Source organism: Buteo buteo, chromosome 5, assembly GCF_964188355.1.
Source record: "Buteo buteo chromosome 5, bButBut1.hap1.1, whole genome shotgun sequence".
Lineage (NCBI taxonomy): Eukaryota > Metazoa > Chordata > Aves > Accipitriformes > Accipitridae > Buteo > Buteo buteo.
Window position 1 is genome coordinate 5657255 of NC_134175.1, and position 22532 is coordinate 5679786.

At 42.5% G+C, this 22532-nt stretch overlaps 2 protein-coding genes across 2 annotated transcripts; both read left to right on the forward strand.

The window, feature by feature from the left end:
* The first annotated feature begins 1246 nt into the window (after window positions 1-1246).
* Window positions 1247-13925, forward strand: PGD (phosphogluconate dehydrogenase). Its single transcript, XM_075027380.1, has 13 exons — window positions 1247-1376; window positions 2469-2544; window positions 2994-3173; window positions 3310-3375; window positions 4496-4614; window positions 6045-6114; window positions 6497-6631; window positions 7367-7556; window positions 10142-10272; window positions 10788-10921; window positions 11276-11375; window positions 12919-13041; window positions 13627-13925. The coding sequence occupies exons 1-13, from the start codon at window positions 1369-1371 to the stop codon at window positions 13744-13746; spliced, it is 1452 nt and encodes a 483-aa protein (XP_074883481.1). The 5' UTR covers window positions 1247-1368; the 3' UTR covers window positions 13747-13925.
* A 1691-nt stretch (window positions 13926-15616) lies between these two features.
* On the forward strand, window positions 15617-19873 carry CENPS (centromere protein S). The gene is made up of 5 exons (XM_075027382.1): window positions 15617-15719; window positions 15992-16115; window positions 16486-16519; window positions 17157-17223; window positions 18850-19873. The coding sequence occupies exons 1-5, from the start codon at window positions 15678-15680 to the stop codon at window positions 19000-19002; spliced, it is 420 nt and encodes a 139-aa protein (XP_074883483.1). The 5' UTR covers window positions 15617-15677; the 3' UTR covers window positions 19003-19873.
* Window positions 19874-22532: the final 2659 nt, after the last annotated feature.

A 22532-nucleotide genomic window follows, 5' to 3' on the forward strand; every position in this document is an offset into this window, starting at 1 on the left:
TTATGCAGCATTTCTAAGTAGGTTTTGTGTGCTTTCAAAAGATTCTTTTGCTTGAAAGATAAAATCAGGGTGTCATAGTGCTGCCAATACCGAATTTGCTTATCTGGGGGTGACCGTTAAAAATGGAAGGAAGTGTGTGAAATCAAACCACCAAAACATAACAGCAAAGTATAAGGCACCAGCTCTGTGGACAAAGATGTGTCGGGGAATCCCCATGAGTTGTTCTCGTCTTGGTCTGGAGGTGGGAAGTTCTTTGTAGCTTTTAAAAGTCATGGGTGGACAGGGCATTCCCAAAGCTTTTAACGTCCTTCAAAAATGGGGCACCGCTTGCTGTCAAACACCTCTCGTAACTGTAAAACAGCTGCATGATGGCAAAATACTTCTAGCAGGCTGCTGGCTGGATCTGTTCTTCATCTGAAAAGCTACTACGGGTGTCTTGCTGGCTTCTTGCTGCTGTTGCCGATTCCTTTTTTTTTTTTTCCCCCCAGTTAGGCACTTCAGTAACCCGTTAACATTTTCTAGTTGCTCTTTGGACAGTTTATTTAATACTTCAGAGAAGCTGCTATCTGTTTTACTGCTTTCAGGTTCATTCACTCCCAATGCCCCCCCCCCCCCCCCCCCCAAAAAAAAAGGTGAACAAAAACTGTGATGGGTCAGTTTGCTGCCAGTCTTCATGTTTAGAATGCACCTTCAGTAGAAAGTAAACATGTTTAAAATGTAGGTGCGTCTCGACGATGCATCTGACTGTCGTGGAGCGAAGGTAGGGAACTAGCTTTCTTCTCTTACACCTCATTTTAATCTCGATGCTGACAGATGGGCAGGTTTCTTGGGTTTTCTTTTGCCCAAATTCTAGGACGCCTCAAAGACAAACCGATACCTGAGGTGGTGCCTGCAGCCTAGGGAGGCGTTTCAGCAGCTTTATTTTAAGGCAACGAATCCTCCGTAATTAAAGGAGAGAAAAGACCCCCTCCCGCAGCGGGCGGTGCGGCCTGGCGCGGTGCTGGCCGTCGGGGACACCGAAGGACAGCACCGGTACCGACCGGGGAACGCGTTCGGGTGTTGGGGGTGGGGACCCTTCCCTGACTTGCTGCCCCTGCCCCGTTCTTGGGCAACGCTGTGCCAACCCGGAGCGCCGGCTCCCTGCGGGGGAGGCGGTTTTTCGCCCGCCCGCTGCCCCTTTAAGGGGGCGAGGCGCCGCAACCATCGGCCCATGGGCGGGTGGGCGGGGCTCGCGGCAAGAACCAATGGGGCGCGCTCCGCCGCGCCCCGCCCCGCCCGCGCAGCTGAGGGCCGAGCGGGCGCGCGCCGCAGGCCGAGCCCTGAGAGACGCCGCCGCCGCCGCCGCCCGTTCCCCTCAGCGCCGCCGCGATGGCTGAGTGAGTGCGGGCGGGGCGGGGGGGGGGGGGCCTGCCTCGGCACGGCTGCCTCTGGGGGTGGGGGCAGCGCCGAAACCGGCTCGTGGTGGTGTGAGAACCGGGCGGGGTGCCGCCCGCTCACGGGAAAGGCCTTAGAGACCGGGAAGGGGGGGGGAGGGGGGAAGCCGGCGATGTGCCCCCGGCGGGCTGAGGGGGAGGCCGGAGTCTTTTCTAGCCTATCGCCTCCGCCGGGTGGTTTTCTGCAAAACCGAGTTTTTCGGCGGACGGGTTTGGGGGAGGCGGATGATTCCGTGCGGTCCCCGTTTGGCCGGTTCGGCGGTGTGTCCGGGAGGGAGGAGGGGATGGGGCCCCCGAGCCGCCGAGGGCGGGTTGGATTTTCGCCGTTAGAGGTTGTGCGGGGCTGAGGGACCACCAAGGAGAATAAGGCGGTTGATGGAGAGGCTTTTTGACAAAATCTGGGAGCGATCCGTTTTGGAGTCATGGCCGTGAAGCAGGAAACTTGTTCCTGAGCCGAGGAGCAGAAGTAGGGAGGTTGGGTTTCTCTACACGCACACCCCTTGCAAGCTGAACTCGGCAGCCTCTAGCAGAATATCCTCTTTTTTTCCTTCTTTTTCTTTGCTCGCCTCAAATCCGAGATAGTTTACACTGCAGAAGCAAAAATATAGTGTAGTGTTCAGACGTGATGTTCTAGTGCAGCATCTGTTAAATATAGAGCTGCAGTAGAGCTGGATCCATCAGTGATGTATTGGAGGCACTTACTTTACTCCCTGCCTCCTAGTGCAATGTTTTGCATAGCTTTTTTTTTACTCATCTGGTTGTGCCTTGCTACTTGGGAAGAAATTTTGGTGACTTGAAACATGCTATATCTTGGTCTCCACTCTGCCTGCTGGACTGACTGGGAGCCACAAGGATCTCTTGCTGTAAGAGCCTACAGAATCAGTTCAGAGCATGTGCTACAGCTCTCTTCTAACATTTGTTAGAAAGGGGTGGGCTAGTCTAGCGGTTGGCAAGGTCAGAACAGAGGGTATGGATGCTAGTGCTAGATCACTGCAAATGAGACTTACCTGGTATTTTTGTTCTTCCACATTCCAGGGCTGACATTGCTTTGATTGGACTGGCTGTGATGGGTCAAAACCTTATTTTGAACATGAACGATCATGGCTTTGTGGTAAGCAAAGGAGAATGTTATTCAGAAAGGCTGGCTTATTAGCACTTGGGATGGGAGCTGAGCATTTTGTGTTGTGTGGGTTTTTTGTTGTTTTGTGGTTTGTTTTTTTTTTTCCCATTCGATGGTCTAATGGGTGTTGTTTTCTCTTTTTAGTTATAAACTAGGCTGCCCTTTGTCCTGTTTCCAGAGAAAAACAGCAGTGCATGCCTGTACTTAGCTAGCTACCTGATGTGTTACTTATATATGATTTTTCCCTGAAGTTTGCTTTGGGCTTGGCCATTAATCATAGGTTCCCAAGGCACTCGCAACAACATGCTGCAGGTTCATCCCTTAGGGAAGGTGGAAATGGGAGACCACATGATGTTGAACCTTGCTTGTATAATTTGTAGTCTGAGCTAAAGTAACTGTCTGTTAGCAGCTTTTATTAGCATATTTTCTTGCTCCCCCAGGTTTGTGCTTTTAACAGGACGGTTTCCAAAGTGGATGACTTTCTGGCCAATGAGGCCAAGGGAACCAAAGTGATTGGTGCTCACAGCCTGGAAGAGATGGTCTCTAAGTTAAAGAAGCCCCGTCGCATTATCTTGCTGGTGAAGGCTGGAAATGCAGTGGATGACTTCATCAATAAATTGGTGAGGCAAACATTCTTTCTACCTGTGACTTCTTGCTGTCTTTTGGAGAAATTTCCTCTGGAAGATCTCAATTATTCATCATTAATGAGGTTTTGATTGTATGGAGAAAACCAAAATGCTGATTTATTTTTGGCAGGTACCATTGTTGGAGACTGGAGACATCATAATTGATGGTGGGAATTCTGAGTATAGAGATACCACGGTAAGCCTGTTTTCTACCCAAAGTGGATGAATAAAATACACGTGATTCTTTCTCCTCTGATCATCAGAATAGTCAGTCAATAAGATGCCATTTCCCCTCTGCTCAGGGAAGGCCAAACTGAGTTATGTCTGCGAAACTAGATCACACAGCCTATTAAAAAGCAATTGTTATAGTAGTTTAGGACTATTCTATAAGTATATTTTTATAAAAGTTGCCCATATCATCAAAGAATATTTTTATTGACGTCTTTTAAAGAGTGAAGGCCTTTAGAAAATTTCCTGTTGCAATCTTAAAGAGTTTTCAGGGAAATTTGAAAATCTAAGGATATTTATGGATTTGTTGTTATATCTTAATCCTACATGACCACGGGAAGATCCAGGAAGAGAAAACTGTTGTTTTGGCTGTCTTGGTAATTAAAACAGCAGAGTAATTATCTGTTTTTCAAAAAAAAACCAAAAAGCCTGCTTGTGAGCAGGCTGTAACTATAGAAGTTATGTTAGCATATCTGGGATGCTTGCATGAAAATACTGCATTCAGATCAGTACTTCTAAATCTTAGAAGGAGTGCTGGTATTAGTCTTTCTGCTTTGGCATCCTGATCTTGGATAAGTGCATTGGCCATGCCAGAGTAAAAAACAGATACTAAATGAGGATTAATACTTGGAGAGCTTGCAGCTCCCCTTAGGGATCTCAGCCTGTGCTTCTCTCCCAGTCAGAGGGAATTAGTTTCCCTTATAGTTGTCCATGCTTGCACCTTCACTCTGCAATGAACTCAGCAACTCCACCTTGGGCCTAATCTGCCTCCCCCACATCTTTGCACACAGCATGTATCACCTGACACTTAATTCTGAGCTTTTCCAGCATCAGTACTGCCCTTTTCTATCCAGTGCTTATAAGGACTTTGTTTTCTCAGTGTATCTCTGTTGCAAGGATCCATGTCAAAGCAACAGGAAGTTTCCTAATGTTCACTTTGGTGTATGTACAAGTTTTCTCTAAAGTTGTCTTCTAGTGTGTCCAAAGCAAAATTGAAAACCTAATTTTAGGTCTGAATTGCTAACCTTTCTTTGTAAGGCTCTGGCATTAAAAGAAATTAAATAATGCTGCTCTGCTCTTTGTTCCAGAGACGTTGTAAGGAACTACAGGAAAAGGGCATCTTGTTTGTTGGAAGCGGTGTTAGTGGTGGAGAGGAGGGTGCCAGATACGGTCCTTCACTCATGCCAGGAGGAGCCAAAGAAGCCTGGTAAACATGAGCTAGAATATTTTTTTTCAAAATGGTCTGCAACAATCGTCTTCTATTCACGTTGAGAGCTGAGGGAGGGAAGGAGGCAGGCATGGGTGTGGAGAGAACAAGATATGTTGCCATCCCACTTCCTCAAGGTTCAAGATTTCTCAACCTAGCTGGGGTCACAGGGCAGTGCTGAGCTTTCACAGCAAGCAGAACAAAGGCAGGTTTTTCTTCCAGGAATTCACAGGCAAAGTAGTACCTACAGAAATCTGAAGGGAGAATTGTGTACCGGGGTGAAAAGAATTTTGCTTAAATTTTAGAAAAGTATTGTTCCTGATTATGATTTTTCTTTTAGGGCCCAACATGCTTGGAAAACTGTTACCCATGAAACAGGCAGCCGCAAACATCCCTGCAATGACACACATTGTAAAGGAGGCTTCAGTACATGTTTGTACTGACTATTGAATACATTAATTTTTTTGCAAGTTTTTGCCATGCTGTCTTGCTGTTTTGTATTCATGTTAGTGTAAAGGACTGTACATCAGTGTTCATATTGGACTTTATCCCTGGTTGCTCATTCTCTCTGTAAATGTACACAGAAAATGCGTGTCCGGGCTTTACCTGAGCCTTAGAATCTCTTAAGTCCCTGTCCGTTTGCGTTAGCATTTCATACCAATATCAGCCTGTTCAAATTTGACGGCACAAAGCCACAAACAACATAACAGTAATCTGCTGTGTGACCATCTTTTTGCCATAAACAGCTCAGTAAAGACAGCTTCTATGTGCCACCCTTACCTGAACTTTGTCCCTCACCTCTTTCACAGCACCTGCAGCCCATGTGCCAGCCATGCTCCTTTCCCAGTGGTCACTTTAGGTTGCTCCAAACTTGGCATTCTGTAATGCTGTCCTGTTGGCTAAGCAATGTACTACACTTGGGGAGCCTGGCAATGACAGAAGCTCCTAATTACTGCAATAATGCAGATAACTATATCCTGACTTGCATTCATGGAGTTTCTTCCTGCCAGATCACTCTGGATTTTTCTTGTGGCTATAGAACAGAGTGGGATTTTGTTTCGGCTCTGCCACTGATCTTCTCTTGAGTGTGAGACTGTATCATAACCTGCCTCTATTTCCCCATTTCTAAAATGGAGAAGACAATATTCGGACTTCTTTAGGTACATTAAGTTTGTCTGCACGGTGCTGTAAGCATGACGTGGGTTGTCCCCATTTCTTGCAAACAGTGTCTAGTTCTGGGAAAAACATGCATTTTATTGGACATTTCTGTGTGGTGGGTCATCAGCCTGCTAGGATGCCCTCATCCCAAGCTGCCTTTTGGCAGGTTGCAGAAGGATGCATCATACCGAAGTTTTGGTTTTGTTTTTTTTTTTTCTTGTGGTATTTGTGTCCTCTGCCTATCTGCTGAGGCATATTATTTCTCCCCACAGGCCCCACATCAAGACCATATTTCAAAGCATTGCTGCTAAAGTGGGATCTGGGGAACCTTGTTGTGACTGGGTAAATACTTACTTGATACTGACCTTAACTTGTGGTTAGATCCATGCTTAGGTAGTTTGGTTGCTGAAGCTCATGCATGTTTGTCCTTAATAAAAACAGCAACATTAGTGGATTGATTTTCTGGCTGACTGCATTCAATTCAAATCTACCATCTCTGATAACTTATCCCATACAATGGAAAGACAAAGTTTTATGGCTGGGTCATGTGCTGGGGGAGCTAAATGGATCTGTGACCCACAGTGTTTTCAGCTTTCAGTTTTCAAGCACTGGGCTTGCTTCCTTTCTTCCTTCCTTTAGGCAGAAGGAAGCCATAGGCAGGTATTAAACACTGGAATTGGTGACAGCACTGTTGCTGATGGCGTTTTTTGATGTTTCCTGACAGGTAGGAGATGAGGGTGCTGGACACTTTGTGAAGATGGTGCACAATGGGATTGAATATGGAGACATGCAGCTGATCTGTGAGGCCTATCACCTGATGAAAGATGTGGTGGGCATGGAGCATGATGAGATGTCAAAGGTAATCTGTAGTTTTGAGGGTCTTGCCTTCTTGAGCCATGGTGGCTGTCTGCTGTTGATGGAGGCAGCTGGGCTTGGGTAAAGCTGCTGTATGTACATGAAGTTAATTTTTCTGACATGCCTTCTGCCAAGGGCAGTGCACAATATTCCTGAGCTTCAAATGAGGTAGGGAGCAGCAAGCACGTATGCCTGAATGTTTATAGAAGTTGTCTGAACTCTCCCATTCTGCAGTTGATTTCTCCCCAGGAAGCACCTTCTTCTGTAGAGATAGAAATTATAAAAAAGCTAGTAAAACACTGAGCATTATAATCAAGCAGGCAAATCTTGCAAAGACCTTATTGAAGCAAGTCAGTATGTATGATGTATCTTGAAAGGGCAGTTCTGTTTCCAGCTGTCAGTGCCTATGATGACAGGCAGCAGGATGGGCTATGCCTCTGCCTTCCCAGTTGGAGATGGGTGCTCTGCGGCTCTGAGTCTGGGCTGTGCTCCTTCCAGTGCAGGGCTCCTGCACAGTGGCTTTTCAGCAGCACTGAAATAATTGGTAGATGTGGCAGGGTACCAATAACCAGTAACTGAGATGGTGTGACCCGCTTCTGCATGTATACATATATGTATGTATATGTATACATATATCAATAAATAAGTCGATACGTATAGTAGATACATAGTAAATCAGTGTGTGTGTGTATATATATGTTTGTGTGTATATACATATACACTTTTTCTCCTTTTCTAGGTATTTCAGGAATGGAATAAGACAGAGTTGGACTCTTTCCTGATTGAAATCACAGCCAATATTCTCAAATTCAAAGACAGCGATGGCAAATACCTCCTCCCAAAGATCAAGGACAGTGCAGGACAAAAAGGCACAGGAAAGTGGACAGCCATTTCAGCCCTGGAGTATGGAGTCCCTGTCACACTCATAGGTAACTGGTTCTTCAATCCGGCCTCGTCTTTTCTACCCGCATGTATCACATCGCAGTAAGGAGCATGGTAACAGGGAATCTCAGAAATGAGCCCACACTAGGGCTTGGCTCACAGAAGAGGCTCTTCTAGGTGTACCTAGAAGGTGTTGCAGTCTTTCTGTCCTTGAGACCTCTTACTGTTTTTCTTTGCGGGGCTTGTTTTTACCTGGTTTCTCAAATGTCAGTAGTTCTGTTACCATGCCTTTGTCCATGCTATCTTCCCAGTGCTGGTGGTGACTCGGTGGCAGGTGAACGTAAGTGCAGTGCTAGAAGTGTCATGCTAGATTGATGCAATGATCCTCTCAGTAATCCTCCACCTTATCTGCTACTCCAAATCCCATCATAGCCTTAAAAATATTAAAAAAAAAAAGAAAAAAGAAGAAAGGTGGGGGCAGGACACCCTCAAAACCTTGTTGCTTGACCACTGCTTGATAAGTATTTAGACTTCTCTGAAGACATAAGAATTATTTTTCAGATATCTACCTAAGTCTTTTATTTCTGTGTTTCAGTATAACTTACCTAACCCAGCATTAGTGTGACTAAACAGGAGCACGGGGGCCAGACTGTATTACAGGTTGAGGAGCACAGACAGATTTTTTTTTTTTTTTTTGAGAATAGCAGCACACTGCTACCCTGTGATGGTGGCTGCTGTTTTTCCACCACAACAGTTGATTGAGATGTTTCTTTATATACTCTGGACTGCTGCTGGTTTTGGTTTTGTGGCTAATAAGGCTGCTGATCCAAAGCCAAACTAGGATGATGGACATGTATTTTGTTATTGCTTTGAATTATATCCCTAAAGTGTGAGAATTTACCTGTTCACGTACATATCTAACAGCCTGGTTACCTACCCTTTTATCTAACCTGGCCTCTGAATGGAATTGTGACGCAGGAGTTGTAATACATCTGTAACACATTTGGAGTGTTCTCTTACCACAGGTCCAACGTAGGCTTTCTCGTTGACTAAATAAGATGACTCAACAGGTTCTTTGCTCTCTGATTGGCTTTAATTTTCATGCTTTCTCTACCTGTTTTTCCTTTCCCTTGGCTGGTCAACTCCTGTTGTATTAGAAGATATTAAAAACTGTAATAGGCTAAAAGAGAGTAACTGCAGCAGTAGCTATCAGAGAAACACGGCTGCATTCCAATAACATGTTTTTACAAACCAAGTTACTACAGCTGTAGTCTTTCAGTTCTAGGCTTGAAACAGTGTTTCTCACTTGTGCTGTTAATATTCTCCTCCACCCTTGATCTTTGCAAGAACCAGGAGACACTCCCTAGTCCTCTGCAGTACCAGGGGAACGTTGTTAGGTAATGATGAGTTGATAGGGAAGTATGTGCAATAGCCTTTGTACAAACATGGCCGTTCGTGGGGCAGTTGCTGTGTGTGTGGTTTTACTGCATAAGCGTGACGTGCAGACTTCCGTTTGTAAAAGCAGAGTCATGCTACTCCTGCTTTTTCCTGATTTCCCCCCCCCTTCTCCTCCCCAGTGTAGAAGGAAGTTTTTGCATAAATGAAGGGGAGCCAGTTCTGATTTTGATATGATCTGTTAATCCTACTGCAGAGAGGTTCCAGAATCTTGTGAAAACATTACTCATTCATCTTTTGTTGTTGTCTTGTTTGTTTGGTTTTGGTTTTTTATTTGGGGGGGGTTGTAATTCACAACTCACTCAAAAGGTGGAAGAAAAGTTCAGTATGAAGACTGTAATAAACTTGATTGCTTTTCTTCTATCAGACTCTGGAAAGGAAGCTTCCCTCCTCCCCCTCTCCCCCCATTTAACAATACTATCTTCAATTGCAAATAAGTACCACTTAAAACAGCATGATTAGGAATTGACTGAGCCAGATCAAGAGAATGTCATTCAGGCTTTCTCTTTAGGTGCTGAAGATACTGCTTGGCCCTGGCGAATGAGATTTAGTAACCTGCTTAGTGATGTTACGAAACTTTCATATGGGCTTCTGAATACTAGTGTTATGGGTCTAGTAGATTTGTAGAACTTCGTCTTATAAGTGAACCTGCTCATTTATTCTTGATTTTAATTGCTCTTACTTTGCATGTGTGTATTTCAGAGCACATCTAGTTAATGTGAATCGGCATTTATGCAACAGCTTTTTATCTTCAAAGCATGACAACAATAATTGGTGAAGTCTTCAGCCTTGCCTGTCCCCAGACTGCAGGGCAACAATGTCTGTCTTTTAAAGACAGGAAGTGATTTTAAACTAAATTATTAAAACTAAGAGCTGGTGAAAGTTCCTGAGGATAAATTTTCATGCAGATGACTTGTGGCTTATTTTTTTTTCTTTATCATTTGAAAGCTGTATCAGTCAATATTTACCCAGTCGTTATGCTGACTGGCAGTTTTGTTCCTCAGTAATGCTGTTGAAATAATTAATTTGTACACCTCTCTCCCCATCTGACTGTTTCAGTATGTATGTGGCTCATTATTCAGTGGTGCTCTCAGTGTGTGCTTGAGGACAAGTATCTCAGACCTTAACAGTAATGCTGAACTTTCTAATTATCTCCCCTTTCCTACCATACTTAAAGGTGAAGCTGTGTTTGCACGGTGCCTGTCTTCCCTCAAGGATGAGAGAGTACAGGCCAGTAAGCTGCTGGATGGGCCTAAAATGACTCAGTTCAGTGGGAACAAGAAAGCTTTTCTGGAGGACATACGCAAGGTGAGTCACTGTGCTTGCCAGAGTGCTGTATTAAAGCTGCATATCAAAGCAGGTTTTGGATGCTGTAAACCCTGGTGAGGTGTTCTTGTGTTTCCATTTCATGACAAGTGGTTCCTGCTTTCACCCATCCCACTGTGCATTGTCTAGTGGTGTCCACAAAGCATAGTGTGACCAATGTCTCTCCTGACCAAAGAATAGTCCTGAAGGAATTCAAGTCTAAGCCACAGTGGGCAGTGACAACTAGCTGGGGTGCAGAAGTCATAATTCATGCACAGGAGCTTACTTTTTCACCCTTCAACACTCCTGTCTTTGTAATGGGGATAATAGCTCTTGATCTCTTTCTGTGGAGACCAAACTTTCCAACAATTAGAAAGGATATTTTGGTTCTCAAATAGCTGGAATGTGGCTTCTCTACTAATCCCTAATGATATGTGGCCTAAACAGAGCATGTAGACTGTGAAGTTAATCATTCAACTCTGTGGGACTTCACTTGGATTGTGAATTTGTTTTTTTAGGCCCTGTATGCTTCCAAGATTATTTCATATGCTCAAGGCTTCATGCTGCTGAGACAAGCAGCCAAAGAATTTGGCTGGACACTGAATTATGGTGGCATTGCACTAATGTGGAGGGGAGGCTGCATCATCAGAAGGTAATTAAGATGAGGAGGTAACTTAGTTGCTGAGGGGAGAAGAGCAGGCAATTTAGTTTATGGGGTGCTAGACTGACAAGCCTAGAGATTTTCTTGGAAAATCCACGGCGTTAATCTGCTGATAAGATACTGAGAGGCTGTTTCTGTAGACAGCACTAAAGGTTACCAGATGAAGCTAATTCTGTGGTGGTTTGGCTACTGCAGATTTTCTTCGGTCTTCGTTTTGTTTGCATCTTTCTCAATGTTTGGAATCTGAGTCTGGCCGAGTTAAATTTTGGCACTCTAAGTTTGGGATTCTGGGCCTTTGTTGGAAGCTGTGAAATTTTATTCCTGGTTTACATGTGTTCTGCCTAGTGTGTTCCTGGGAAAAATCAAAGATGCTTTTGATCGAAACCCTGAGCTCCAGAATTTGCTGTTGGATGATTTCTTTAAGACAGCTGTTGAAAACTGCCAGGTGAGTTTCCAAGGAAGGAAGAGCATAAAAAACCCAATAGTTTACAGTCTGAACTTCTTCAGCTTCTTCCCCAGGAATTACCTTCACAAGTATATTTAGACTAAAAAAATGAAAAGGTAGAGAATACAGCATCCTTAATCCCAAAGATCTCTAACAAATCCTTAAGCTCTTTGGGACTATGTATGTGTATCTGTATGCACATAATGTATGGGTGTAGGAATTCATCATCTATGGTTTCAAGGTACCCTTCTTTAGTAGAACGTTATCGGTCTTATAGGATCAGGACAGGAAAAAACCTACATAGTTGGAGCTGGATGAAATTGAACAAGAAAGTTGCCATGATGAGGTAGGCTATACTGAGGTCCAAATTAGAATTTTGCCAGACACCAGGGTTAGCAACCTGTCCTTGAAAAAATGCCTACAAATGCCTCTTTGCCTCTATTTCACCAGAAAATTGGAGAATGTTAGTTCTAAATGACAGGAAAAAAAGGGGGTTCCATCACTGAAGCACTGCTTTATAAATCTGTGTCCAGATACATCAAGCAATGAACCGAGGTCTCATGTGAAGTTGCAAGGTATATTTGTACTGTCAACCTAAAGATAACACAGGAGCAAACAAACGTATAGTCCTTGTTGTGTCATGGTTCTTCTCTTTGATACTAGCCAAGCTACTATTAGAAACTTAAGGTTTCCATTTTACTGTTACAGAAGAGCCTTAGGCAGAAATCTAGCAATTCAGAATAACTGTGATATGAGGAAAAAAATGTCTAGCCTGTGTGAACATTCTCATCATTGCCCTGCATCTTGCACCTACTGTGCACTTGGATTTCAGTTGTACAGAGCATAAAGCTCTGTTCTGTTACCATTGTTTGCAGTAGCACCAAAATAACAGTGTTCAGACCTGCCATTCATTAGACCTAGGTCTGTCCAAACAGAGTCCTGATTTGGACGGAGTTGACAGGCAGAACTAAAACCAGATTATCTGACTAACAAAGAAGTTATATATTATCATTAATAATTCTTTTAACTGAAGCTGAATATTCCATGCAGGTTACTAAATCACATGTACAGTTGAAATGAGGATTATCCACATGTCTGTCTGAAATATTGTGCTGACCTTTTATGCCTTTGGGCAGGCTTTGTACTGTGCTTGATTAGAGGTCCTGGAAGTGCCTCAGTGTTTGCTCAGTATGTTCCCCGCTGTGTTGATACTTTTGGGATGCACTGATTATGTTTATGTGAAAGAACATCATCCTTGCTTGTGGCCGTGGTTTGATTGCATGTGCAGTACATGTCTGCACTTTATTGTCCCATTTGTTAACTCTATCTTACTTGCCATTATTTTGGATCAACCTTGTTTATGTAAAATCAGGAATCTGCTGCTGCATTTGCTCAGACTTGGTCATTAGATTTCATGTAATGTGAAACAGTACATGCCATTGTACTAGAATAGTTCATAGGCCTGCACATAGCTCTGAGTGAGCACTGCTTAGTTTCTTTCTTTTCTTCTCGGTCCCGTCACCCCCCCTTTCCTCTTTCCCAGGACTCCTGGCGACGTGTAATCAGTACTGGAGTACAGATTGGTATTCCTATGCCCTGCTTCACTACAGCACTTTCATTTTATGATGGATACAGGCATGAAATATTACCAGCTAACCTGATTCAGGTAGGTGCCTGAAATAGTGTAGCAGATCTTCTAGCTACTGAAATATCATCATGTTGTTATTTAAATACTGGCCTAAAGGCCATGATGGCAATATGTCCTAATCACTCCAACACTGTAAAGATTAAGGCATAGATTGCCTAATACAACTCTGTTAAACCTGAAATTCACAGCAATAAAATACTATGAGATGTCTGGATAAAGAACACTGGAGATATTGGTATGACAGTGCCCAGCATGTGTTAGTATTCCATCTGTGAACCAAGGGTAATGATATCTTTGAATCAAAATGCTTTATAAAGAAGTAGTATCTTTGAGCCTTAGGATGTATGCAAGTGCTTGTTTTTTTGATTAGTACCTAGTAGAAATAATATACTTGTCTTTCTACAGAACTCTTAATTACTAAATGTTAGTAAATGTTTCATTGCAGTGATTTTGCTAATAATGAGAAAATAAGTTTGAATGTTATAATATTGGAGTCAAATCTTATTTCTAGTATTCCTATAGTCAGGTATCAGTAGGTACAACTTCTAGTACTCATAAGACTTTGATATTCATTTGTCTATTTTGTGTGTGTTCTTATTCTAGGCTCAGCGTGATTACTTTGGTGCACATACATATGAATTATTATCAAAGCCAGGTGTATTTATCCATACTAACTGGACAGGCCATGGAGGAAGTGTGTCCTCTTCTGCCTACAATGTCTAATTGGAAGTATTTCCTCTTGAAGCCAAGATACTGTAGATCTCAGATATTCTTCCTAGAATACCACTTTTTACTGTACTGTGCTAGAACTTGTGTTGGGACACTTTTGTAATAACTTGTGGGTATATTTCATATATATATATATCATATAAGAAAGCTAAATAAATTTGCTTATAAAGGCATTGAGGTGTTTTCTTTCCACTGCTGCTTGCCAAAACTGGCTAAAATGTCTTTGTGTGGTATTTAATAGAATACATTTTAAAATTATATTTTTATTGTATTATAGTGCATAAACTCATAGGGATCAAGATAGAGATGGCTGCATTTCAATAATTGCTAAAGTGGAGAATGGCAGACAGTCAGCACAGTAAAGTTACACAAGATTCCAGGGAGGTAAAGGCATTTTTTGGTTGCCATTGTTTATTCGTAACAGGCAGAGATTCTTAAAGGTTAATTCCTGGGTGTTCACCTGCACACAGTCTTTCACACTGTGAGCTATGTTTGTTTTCTATGAAAGGGTGAAGGGTAGGATGGATCATGGAGAAACTTGAATGCAGGTCATGGGTGTCAAGACTGATACTTCTGTCACCAAGCCATTCTCCCTCCAACTGTTGTTCCCAGCTTTAAGCTCTGGCATAAACTGTTGGCTTAGCTGTGTGCTTGCACTCTTCTCCCCAAATCTCCTGGCTTCTTTGCCGCCTCTTCCCATAAGGCAATTAAAAATACCTGCAGTAGCATGCAAAGTTGGCCATGTTTGATATCTTCTTCCTGCAATCCCACTGCCAGTCATCTTCAGGACTTCAGAAGATTCACCTGTGTGCCTGTACCTTTTTTTTTCCTCCTCAGAACCTCTCAAGTTTTAAATTTTGTGCTGTCCACTGATTGTTATATTAATTTTTTGCTCCATTTATCTCTGCTAAGACAGTTAGCTACTTAGTTGAATATCTGTATAATTAGCAAAAGATTACTTTCCATTTAAAGCAACTTTTCTGCAGATTATGTGGTAAGATTTAGGAATCCTATAAAATAAATGTGTGACAAATTGCAGGCAGTAGTGATAACCGGAGGGTCATGAACATTTTAGCAGTCGGTTTGCCCCAGCATTTGTGGTTTATGTTCTCCAGCAGGAGAATTGTATTAGAAACTACCACGGTGAACAGTAGGAGCAGTTTTGCCAGTTTATTGTGTGCATAGGCGTTGTGTTTCGGAGGAAAATGAGATACTCCCACTGATCTATTTTAGTGCTTAGTGCCATAGTAGCGCTGAGAAGAATATCTACTGTCTGGAATCCCACTGTGCTGAAACCTGACGTCTGCTCGGTTGGAGTGAGCAGTGTGCGCCTCACTGGGGTGATGGGGAGCCGTGCTTGTTCTGTCACCTCGTTTGAACTGAACCGTTTAGGGGTGAGGGAGGGGATGGGGACATCACCTGATGTTGCTTTACATCTCTCTTACTAGCTCACCTCGCCCGGACACACGCATTAACTCCCGATCGAGGGACGATCTTTCACGGTGGGTCCAGAGCCCTCATGTAAGGTGTTGGAAGAGGACGGGTGCTGTCATCACCTCTTAAAACCAGACCGTGCCCCCGTCAGCAGCTTCAAGGGTAACGTGCAAAGCCTCCTGCGCACCCCGTCCTGGCCGTCCGTCCCCACAGCGGGACTGGGTTTCCCTCTCCTTCAAACACCCCTCTTCAGCCACAAGGCGGGAGCGGGGGGTCGCGGCGGTTTCCTCGGCCCGTCGCGGGGCGGTGACGGTCGCTGGGGAGGGCTGGGGTCTCCATCGCAGCGGCCCCTTCCCCGCAGCACCCGGACGACCGCCCGCCGCTGAGGTAACGGCGCTGCCCCGGGCTGCGCGGGGCGGGGGCGTCCGAGATGGCGGCGGCGCAGCCCCGCCCCGCCGCGCTGGGCGGGAAACCCAGCTGAGGGCAGCGCCATGGAGGCGGCGGGCGGTGAGGAGAGGGTCCTTCTCACCCAGGTACCACGGGGCTGGCGTCCTCTCCCCCTCCCCGGGCCCACAGCCCCGGCCCCGCTCCTACCGTGCCGGAGCTGGCCGCCGGGGCCGCTGGGGGAGGGCCCGGCCGGGACAAGATGGAGCCGTGGTGGGGGGGTGTGGGGCAGAGAGTGATAAATGTGGTGCTGCGAGGCGTGCTGGGGTCCGTAAACGGTCGTTTATGTTGCGTCCTTTTAAGTAGTCTTGATGGTTTACGCAAAAGAGAGCTGACCTGTCACCGCTTTGGATCCTTTCAGAGGCTGAAGGCTGCGGTTCACTACACGGTTGGCTGCCTGTGTCAGGATGTTGCAGAAAATAAAGAGGTGCAATTCAGCAAACAAACCATTGCAGCTATTGCAGAGATCACCTTCAGGCAGTGCGGTACGGAAGTTTGCATATTATCTATTTGTTCAAGAGCACTTGCTGGAGAAACGATGCTTTAAAAAAAAAACCCAGCACTGGAACTAGGTATCACTGGTGCATTGTTTCTTGCACTACATTTTTTAAAGTACAAGAAATAGTGATTTTGGTTTTCAGACCTGGAAAAAGCATTTAATATATGTGGAAATATTGTGTGGGCCACCTGCCTGTGCAAGAGTGGCACGTAATAACAAGTTATGGTCGCTTCTCATAACTAACTTGGATAATTTGCAGTTACACGTTGTAACAGCTAGAACTGCTAGAACTTACGTATCTCTTCCTACTCAGAGTTAGCATTTTAAAATACGTGGTGTCTTTGTGTTTTCTCCAGAGAACTTTGCAAAAGACCTCGAAATGTTTGCAAGGTAGGTACTGGAATACTTGATTGTTACAAAGGCTTTCTTTTTTTATGTTCAGCTCCAATAACTAGGTAATCTTTAAAATACATCTTGTAATTAAAGTTTTAAAGGGCTCTATTGGCTGATTAAATAGTGGCTGTGAAGTTAGGAAATAGATATTCCCCTGTAGGTTCTTCCTGATCTTGGAAGTTCTTTTATGTAGTACAAGTGATTGTTTAGATTAATGACTATATATAATTGTCAAATGTGTTGATACATAGCAGTACTGGATGGTTTGGGAGTGACAGATGTTTACTAGCATGCCTGTGTTTCATGTGGTTGCTCCAAGGAGGTAAGGGAATGTTTAAAGGAGTCAGAACTTAACACAGTGACCTACTGGCAAGTAAGAGGGAACGGAACAGTGGTGCTTGAAGTTCTGGTTGCTGAATTCTACTGTTTTTACACAGGAAGTGTGGGCATTTAGATGTACACATACAAACTTGTAAAATAGGTTTTTGTGTATTATAGTTGGAAAAGATAGGCATGTTTGGTTTACCGGGTCCCTGTTAAGCCCTTTCAGTTAGTGTTCTGAATTAGATGCTGTATGGCCTGTTACAACCAATGTTGGCAAACACATTAAGGGGTATTTTTTAATTTTATGCAGGCATGCAAAACGAAGTACAGTCACTACAGAGGATGTGAAGCTTTTGGCTAGAAGGAGCAATTCTTTGGTGAGATTCACTGTATTTTCTGTCTCACAACATTCTTAAGCCAACTGGTTAATTCCTAAGAGCATTTGAATGAAGGCTATAGATGATGAAGCAACTGTTGCTCAAGCAATTTCACTGGCTTATAGATGATGGATGGGCATGATCCAGTGATTTTTTTTTAAATTTTCCTCTTATTTTGCTTCATGACACTATGGATATGTGTGGGAACACAGATGTGATTGCAATTCAAGCAGCAATGTTCTGGTTGCAACAGGGCTGCTGAGGTTCCAAGTACAAAAGTGCAATAAACAGACACATTATAGCATTGTCAATCTTGGAAATAAATCACTTGTTTTTTTCCCTGATCTTGTGTTCCTGTGCTTTAGCTTAAGGTCAGAAATAGCTTGAGTCCACCTTGCAGTACTAAGTCTCCTAACATTAATATAGGGATGATTCACATTATTGTAATCTCTTATGTGCTGATCTGTATGATGTTCAGTGGACTTAAATTCACTTATTGTTTATGACATACCTGTAAATGCTTCCATGAAGAAGAATACTTCCAATACTAATTTTAATTTTATGTGAGGGGACTTTTTCCTTCCATCTGTGATTTGAAATATGCAACACGAACGTGCCCGAGAAGGCATAGTAAATGTTGGAGCTGAATTTTGTGTTCCTAACTCTCATGTGCTGTTTACGTTAAGTGGGTGCAGAGAAATCTTCCAGTATCTCTGTACTGTCGTGATTTAACCCCAGCCAGCAACTAAGCACCATACAGCTGCTCACTCACTTCTCTCCCACCCAGCGGGATGGGGGAGAGAATCAGGGAAAAAAAAAAGTAAAACTCATGGGTTGAGATAAGAACAGTTGAATAGGACAGAAAAGAAAAAAAAAATTAGGATAATAATAACAGTAATAAAATGACAATAATAAAAGAATTGGAGTATACAAAACAAGTGATGCACAATGCAATTGCTCACCACTCACTGACCGATGCCCAGTTCGTTCCTGAGCAGTGAGTCCCCCCTGGCCAACTCCCCCCCAGTTTATATAGTGGGCATGACATCACATGGTATGGAATACCCCTTTGGCCAATTTGGGTCAGCTGCCCTGGCTGTGTCCCCTCCCAGCTTCTTGTGCCCCTCCAGCCTTCTTGCTGGCTGGGCATGAGAAGCTGCAAAATCCTTGACTTAGTGAAAACACTACTTAGCCACAACTGAAAGCATCAGTGTGTTATGAACATTCTTCTCATACTGAATCCAAAACATAAGACAATACCAGCTACTAGAAAGAAAATTAACTCTATCCCAGCCAAAACCAGGACATGTACTCAGATTGTATCTCAGCAGTTACTCAGAGTTGTAGTTTGCCAATGTTGCTGTCTTGGTTGTAGAGATGGATGTAACATACATTTATAAATCCTAGTCTTGCCAGGGCATTTCAGTATCTGAGGATATCCAGCTTAGATTGAGGGCTTCATGCAAGAATTAAAACTAGTTGATGTTTGTCAGCCTTTTTGGAGTGTCTGTCATCTTTTTTTGTAGTAAGAATTTGCCTTGTTAATTTCTCTTAAACGTTTATCTGTAATTTATCATGAATAAATGAAGTTCCTCAGTAGATGACTGATGAGTTTCTTGTTCTCAGCTGAAGTATATCACCCAGAAGAGTGATGAGCTCATATCAAGTAACATGGAACAAAAGGAGAAGAAGAAAAAGAAGTCCAGTGCAGCTAAGGGAGGGAGAACTTCTGGGGAACAAGTCATTGTGACTGAAAGCGAAGATTCCAACATGGCATGATTTACCTTTCAAGTAATGTTTCTGGTCATTCTTCTCTTATTGTCCTAGAGGAACCAAAGTGAGCCTATTAGAGATCCCTCTTGCACGTTAGCAACACTAATGAATCTTTGGGTTTTTAAGTGAACACAATTAGTTGGATTTTTTTGTTCCAGAAATGAAAGGTCTGTCAGAATTTAGTAAAGCTTACAGCCAAAATGCTTTAATTGCTCACAAAAAGCTATGTTTACTGTTATTAAAAAGAAAATCCTCTAAATAAAGAGTTTAAAGCAGAACATTCTCACTGACCATAATACCTCAGTATGTGCAACTCCCTCCATGCTGCAACTTAGTTTCTCCAGGAATTGTTTGACTCCCTCCTTGTTTCCATTTTCGATACTTTTGCTTAGGTATTTTGAATATATTTGTTTTAATAGCATTATCTCTCCCTTGTTGTCTTAACAATTAAAACATGTTTGGTGTCATTTTTGACCTGTGATACTGGTGTACAATCTTCACTTTCAGTAAGTTGCATTACATTTCTAATTTTACTATAGTAATATGGCTCCGGAGTGGTGGTCAGGAATGTATCACTATTGCCCTCTGCCGGACTGACAGAGACTTAGCAAATGCTGTTGATTCCAAAGAAGCAGATTTAAAGACGTAAGGTATTATTAGATAGATATAGCCAAGTGAAATGAGAAGGCTGCTTAAGCTACTGCGTGGGCAAACTTTATCAAGCAAGAATATGGTTGCCACGGATAGTAAAAAATATGCAGCAAAAGAGGAAAGAATTGAAAACTGTTTCTCTTGCTCAGCCCTTAATTCATGAGACAAGCTCTTCCTCGAAGCCACTTGTCCCTTCCTAAAGGATACAGCTCAGAGCAATTCCCCAAAACCAAGTTTAAAATGATCTCATTTTAGTAAGACTCATACCACTACCCCAAGATAAAGAACGTACCAGAGGATGGAATATTTTTTATCACCCTTGAGAACTCCTAGGTGTAGTCTTGCTCCTTGTTTAAAACCCTTCTCTTGAAAGAAGAGTGCACTTTCTGGACTAGAGTCACTCAGCTATACATGACATAATGGAAAAAGAGTAATGCTCTGGACTCCTTACATGTGCTTCCTTTTATTCTTGCTCTGTATTCGAGCTATTAAACAGTAGTGGATAGGGAAAAAAGCCATGCCTTTTGCAGGCTGTAGCTATCCAGTATAGATCAAATAAATAAAATCAAGTGCTACAGTCAATGTAGAAGAAAATAGGAATGTCATGAATCCCTATCTCTGGCTCTATACAGGAAATTTTACACAATGACCCTTCACCCTCCCCTTCCTCTATCCCAAACCGTTCCACTTTCAGGGATGAGATATCTTTTAGAATTCTTCTTCTGCTGACTGATGTAGGCTAGGTGGGTAATAAACTAGCAATTCCGTACTCAACAGGAAATGTGTCCTTTTGGCATGCCAGTGCTTACATTACTCAGTTTTCATATTGTGGTGGAGGTTTTTTGTGTTTGTTTTTGGTTTGTTTTTTTTTTTAATGCCACTATAATTAGTTGCTTTCTTGAGGTTCATGAGGCTTTATTTACCTTAATGTACCCTGGTCATCAACCCAATCCCACAGAAAATGCAAAAAGTTTTTCTTGGTGCTTTAAGGGACAAATCATTAATGCAGCATTGAAGACCATTAATTGAGGATACCCATTCATGGCAAATCTACTGCTGAAGAAGGAATCTGTTACAAGGTAGTTTGACTACTTGAATGTATTAATGATAAAGACTTTCACTCAAGGCTTTGACATTCTAGTATTTTTACCTGAAAAAAGCGTAATGGTGGCCACCCTAGGTTTTCACATGTCTTCTGGCTATGTTTTATACCTTCCATACTGTATCCCTCCCTCTTGAACACCTATACAAAATCCATCCTCATGAATCGTGGACAGGTCAGTCACCCTGTTCAAAAGTTAAAGCTTCTTAAATATTACAGGAATAAGATCAAGGAAATGCTAATTTTTACATAGTTAAAAGTGTCCATGCAGCTTAAATAAGCTTAAGTGAATCAAACATCATGTCTACAAAAATGTAGATCTAATTTGGGGTTAAATTAGATTACAGAGCATGTTTTAGGTGGACAGTTTCTCCCAACTTGCATGGGGAAGATAAGCAAAAAAATGACCAAGTACCTTTCGCTCTTATCTACTGTTTTGTCTCTAAGCGAGCAACTTTTGTAGGGGTCTTGTTATCAAGACATGTGCAGTTCTATGTGATTTGCTTCTGTTGTTTATCCTGTTCCTTTCTTGAGTAGAAAATTGATACTTATTTCACAAGACTCCTAGGCCTTTAGAAACATCAATCATTTTGATAACATAGTAGCTATCTTGCAAGAGGAAGGCCTAGTGGATGTTTATTATACAGCCTACCTGATTTTTTTTTTTTTGTTGTTAGGTCACTAAGCCCAACATGTCCAGAAGAGAATTATGTCTCAAAGTTTGTTAGCTCTGATGTTGTCTGTAGTCTTCAGCTAAAATATTCTGTTACTTCCTTTCCAAATACACATGCACGTACACTACTGGTACACAGAAGGTGCTGGCCAATGGCTAAAGATTGTTTACTGAAAAGCTTTGTGATTATTTCCTGTGGAAATATTAGATCTTGCAGCAGCTCTTTGTTATCACCAACAGGAAATTCTAGCTATGAACGAACCAACTTCCAAAATATCATGATCTAGGGATCTATAGTAAAGTCTACACTAAAAAAAAACAAACCCATTTTTACAGATAACTGTACTGTTAGGTTTAAAAATCTCATGGAGATGTTCTAGCAGTTTTCGCCTTTGTTTGATTGCACTATTGAAAGAGATCCAAGAAGCAATAGATAAACCTGACCCCTAAAAAAGGATTTTTAATAGAAATTACAGGATGATATGCAGCATTGAAGTCTCTTGGACAGTAGTTAATTGCTTCTCCTTTTTCATGGAGACTTTTGAAGAATGTTGACTGTAACAGAGCTTTAAAGAGAATTAAGTATTATATACCTGCTCTTTTTGCAAACAATAGTCAATATTACTATTAAACTGCCAGCTCAACTTTAAAATAGTTTAACTGCAGCTCCCATCAGATCATGAAAATCTGACTTTTTTTTTCTATTAGAACAGAACAATTAAGACAAAAGTAACAGTTTAAAACATACTATGGTAGGTCTAGTTGATAATTTGAATTCTGTAATATAAGAACTGCAGCATTTAATAATTTACAGGCAACTAAAGGGCTCTAATCTTGATAACAGAAAAGAGGAGAAAGCAGCAATGAAACCCCTCCATTTGTTTTTTTCCTTAACGCTAGATTGGAAGGACCATCACTGCCTTCCTACAAGAAAGATCAGCATGGTCTCTGTGACTCCATCTCAGTGTTTGCCTGGAAGTAGGTGAGTTAAATATTACTAATACACATAGGATTGAAGTAATTATGTTATCTGCTATTTTAAGTAGATGTGGAAAAGCCACAAGTAAAACCCTTTCCTCTTGTACAGCTTGAGGAGTAGAATTTCCATTG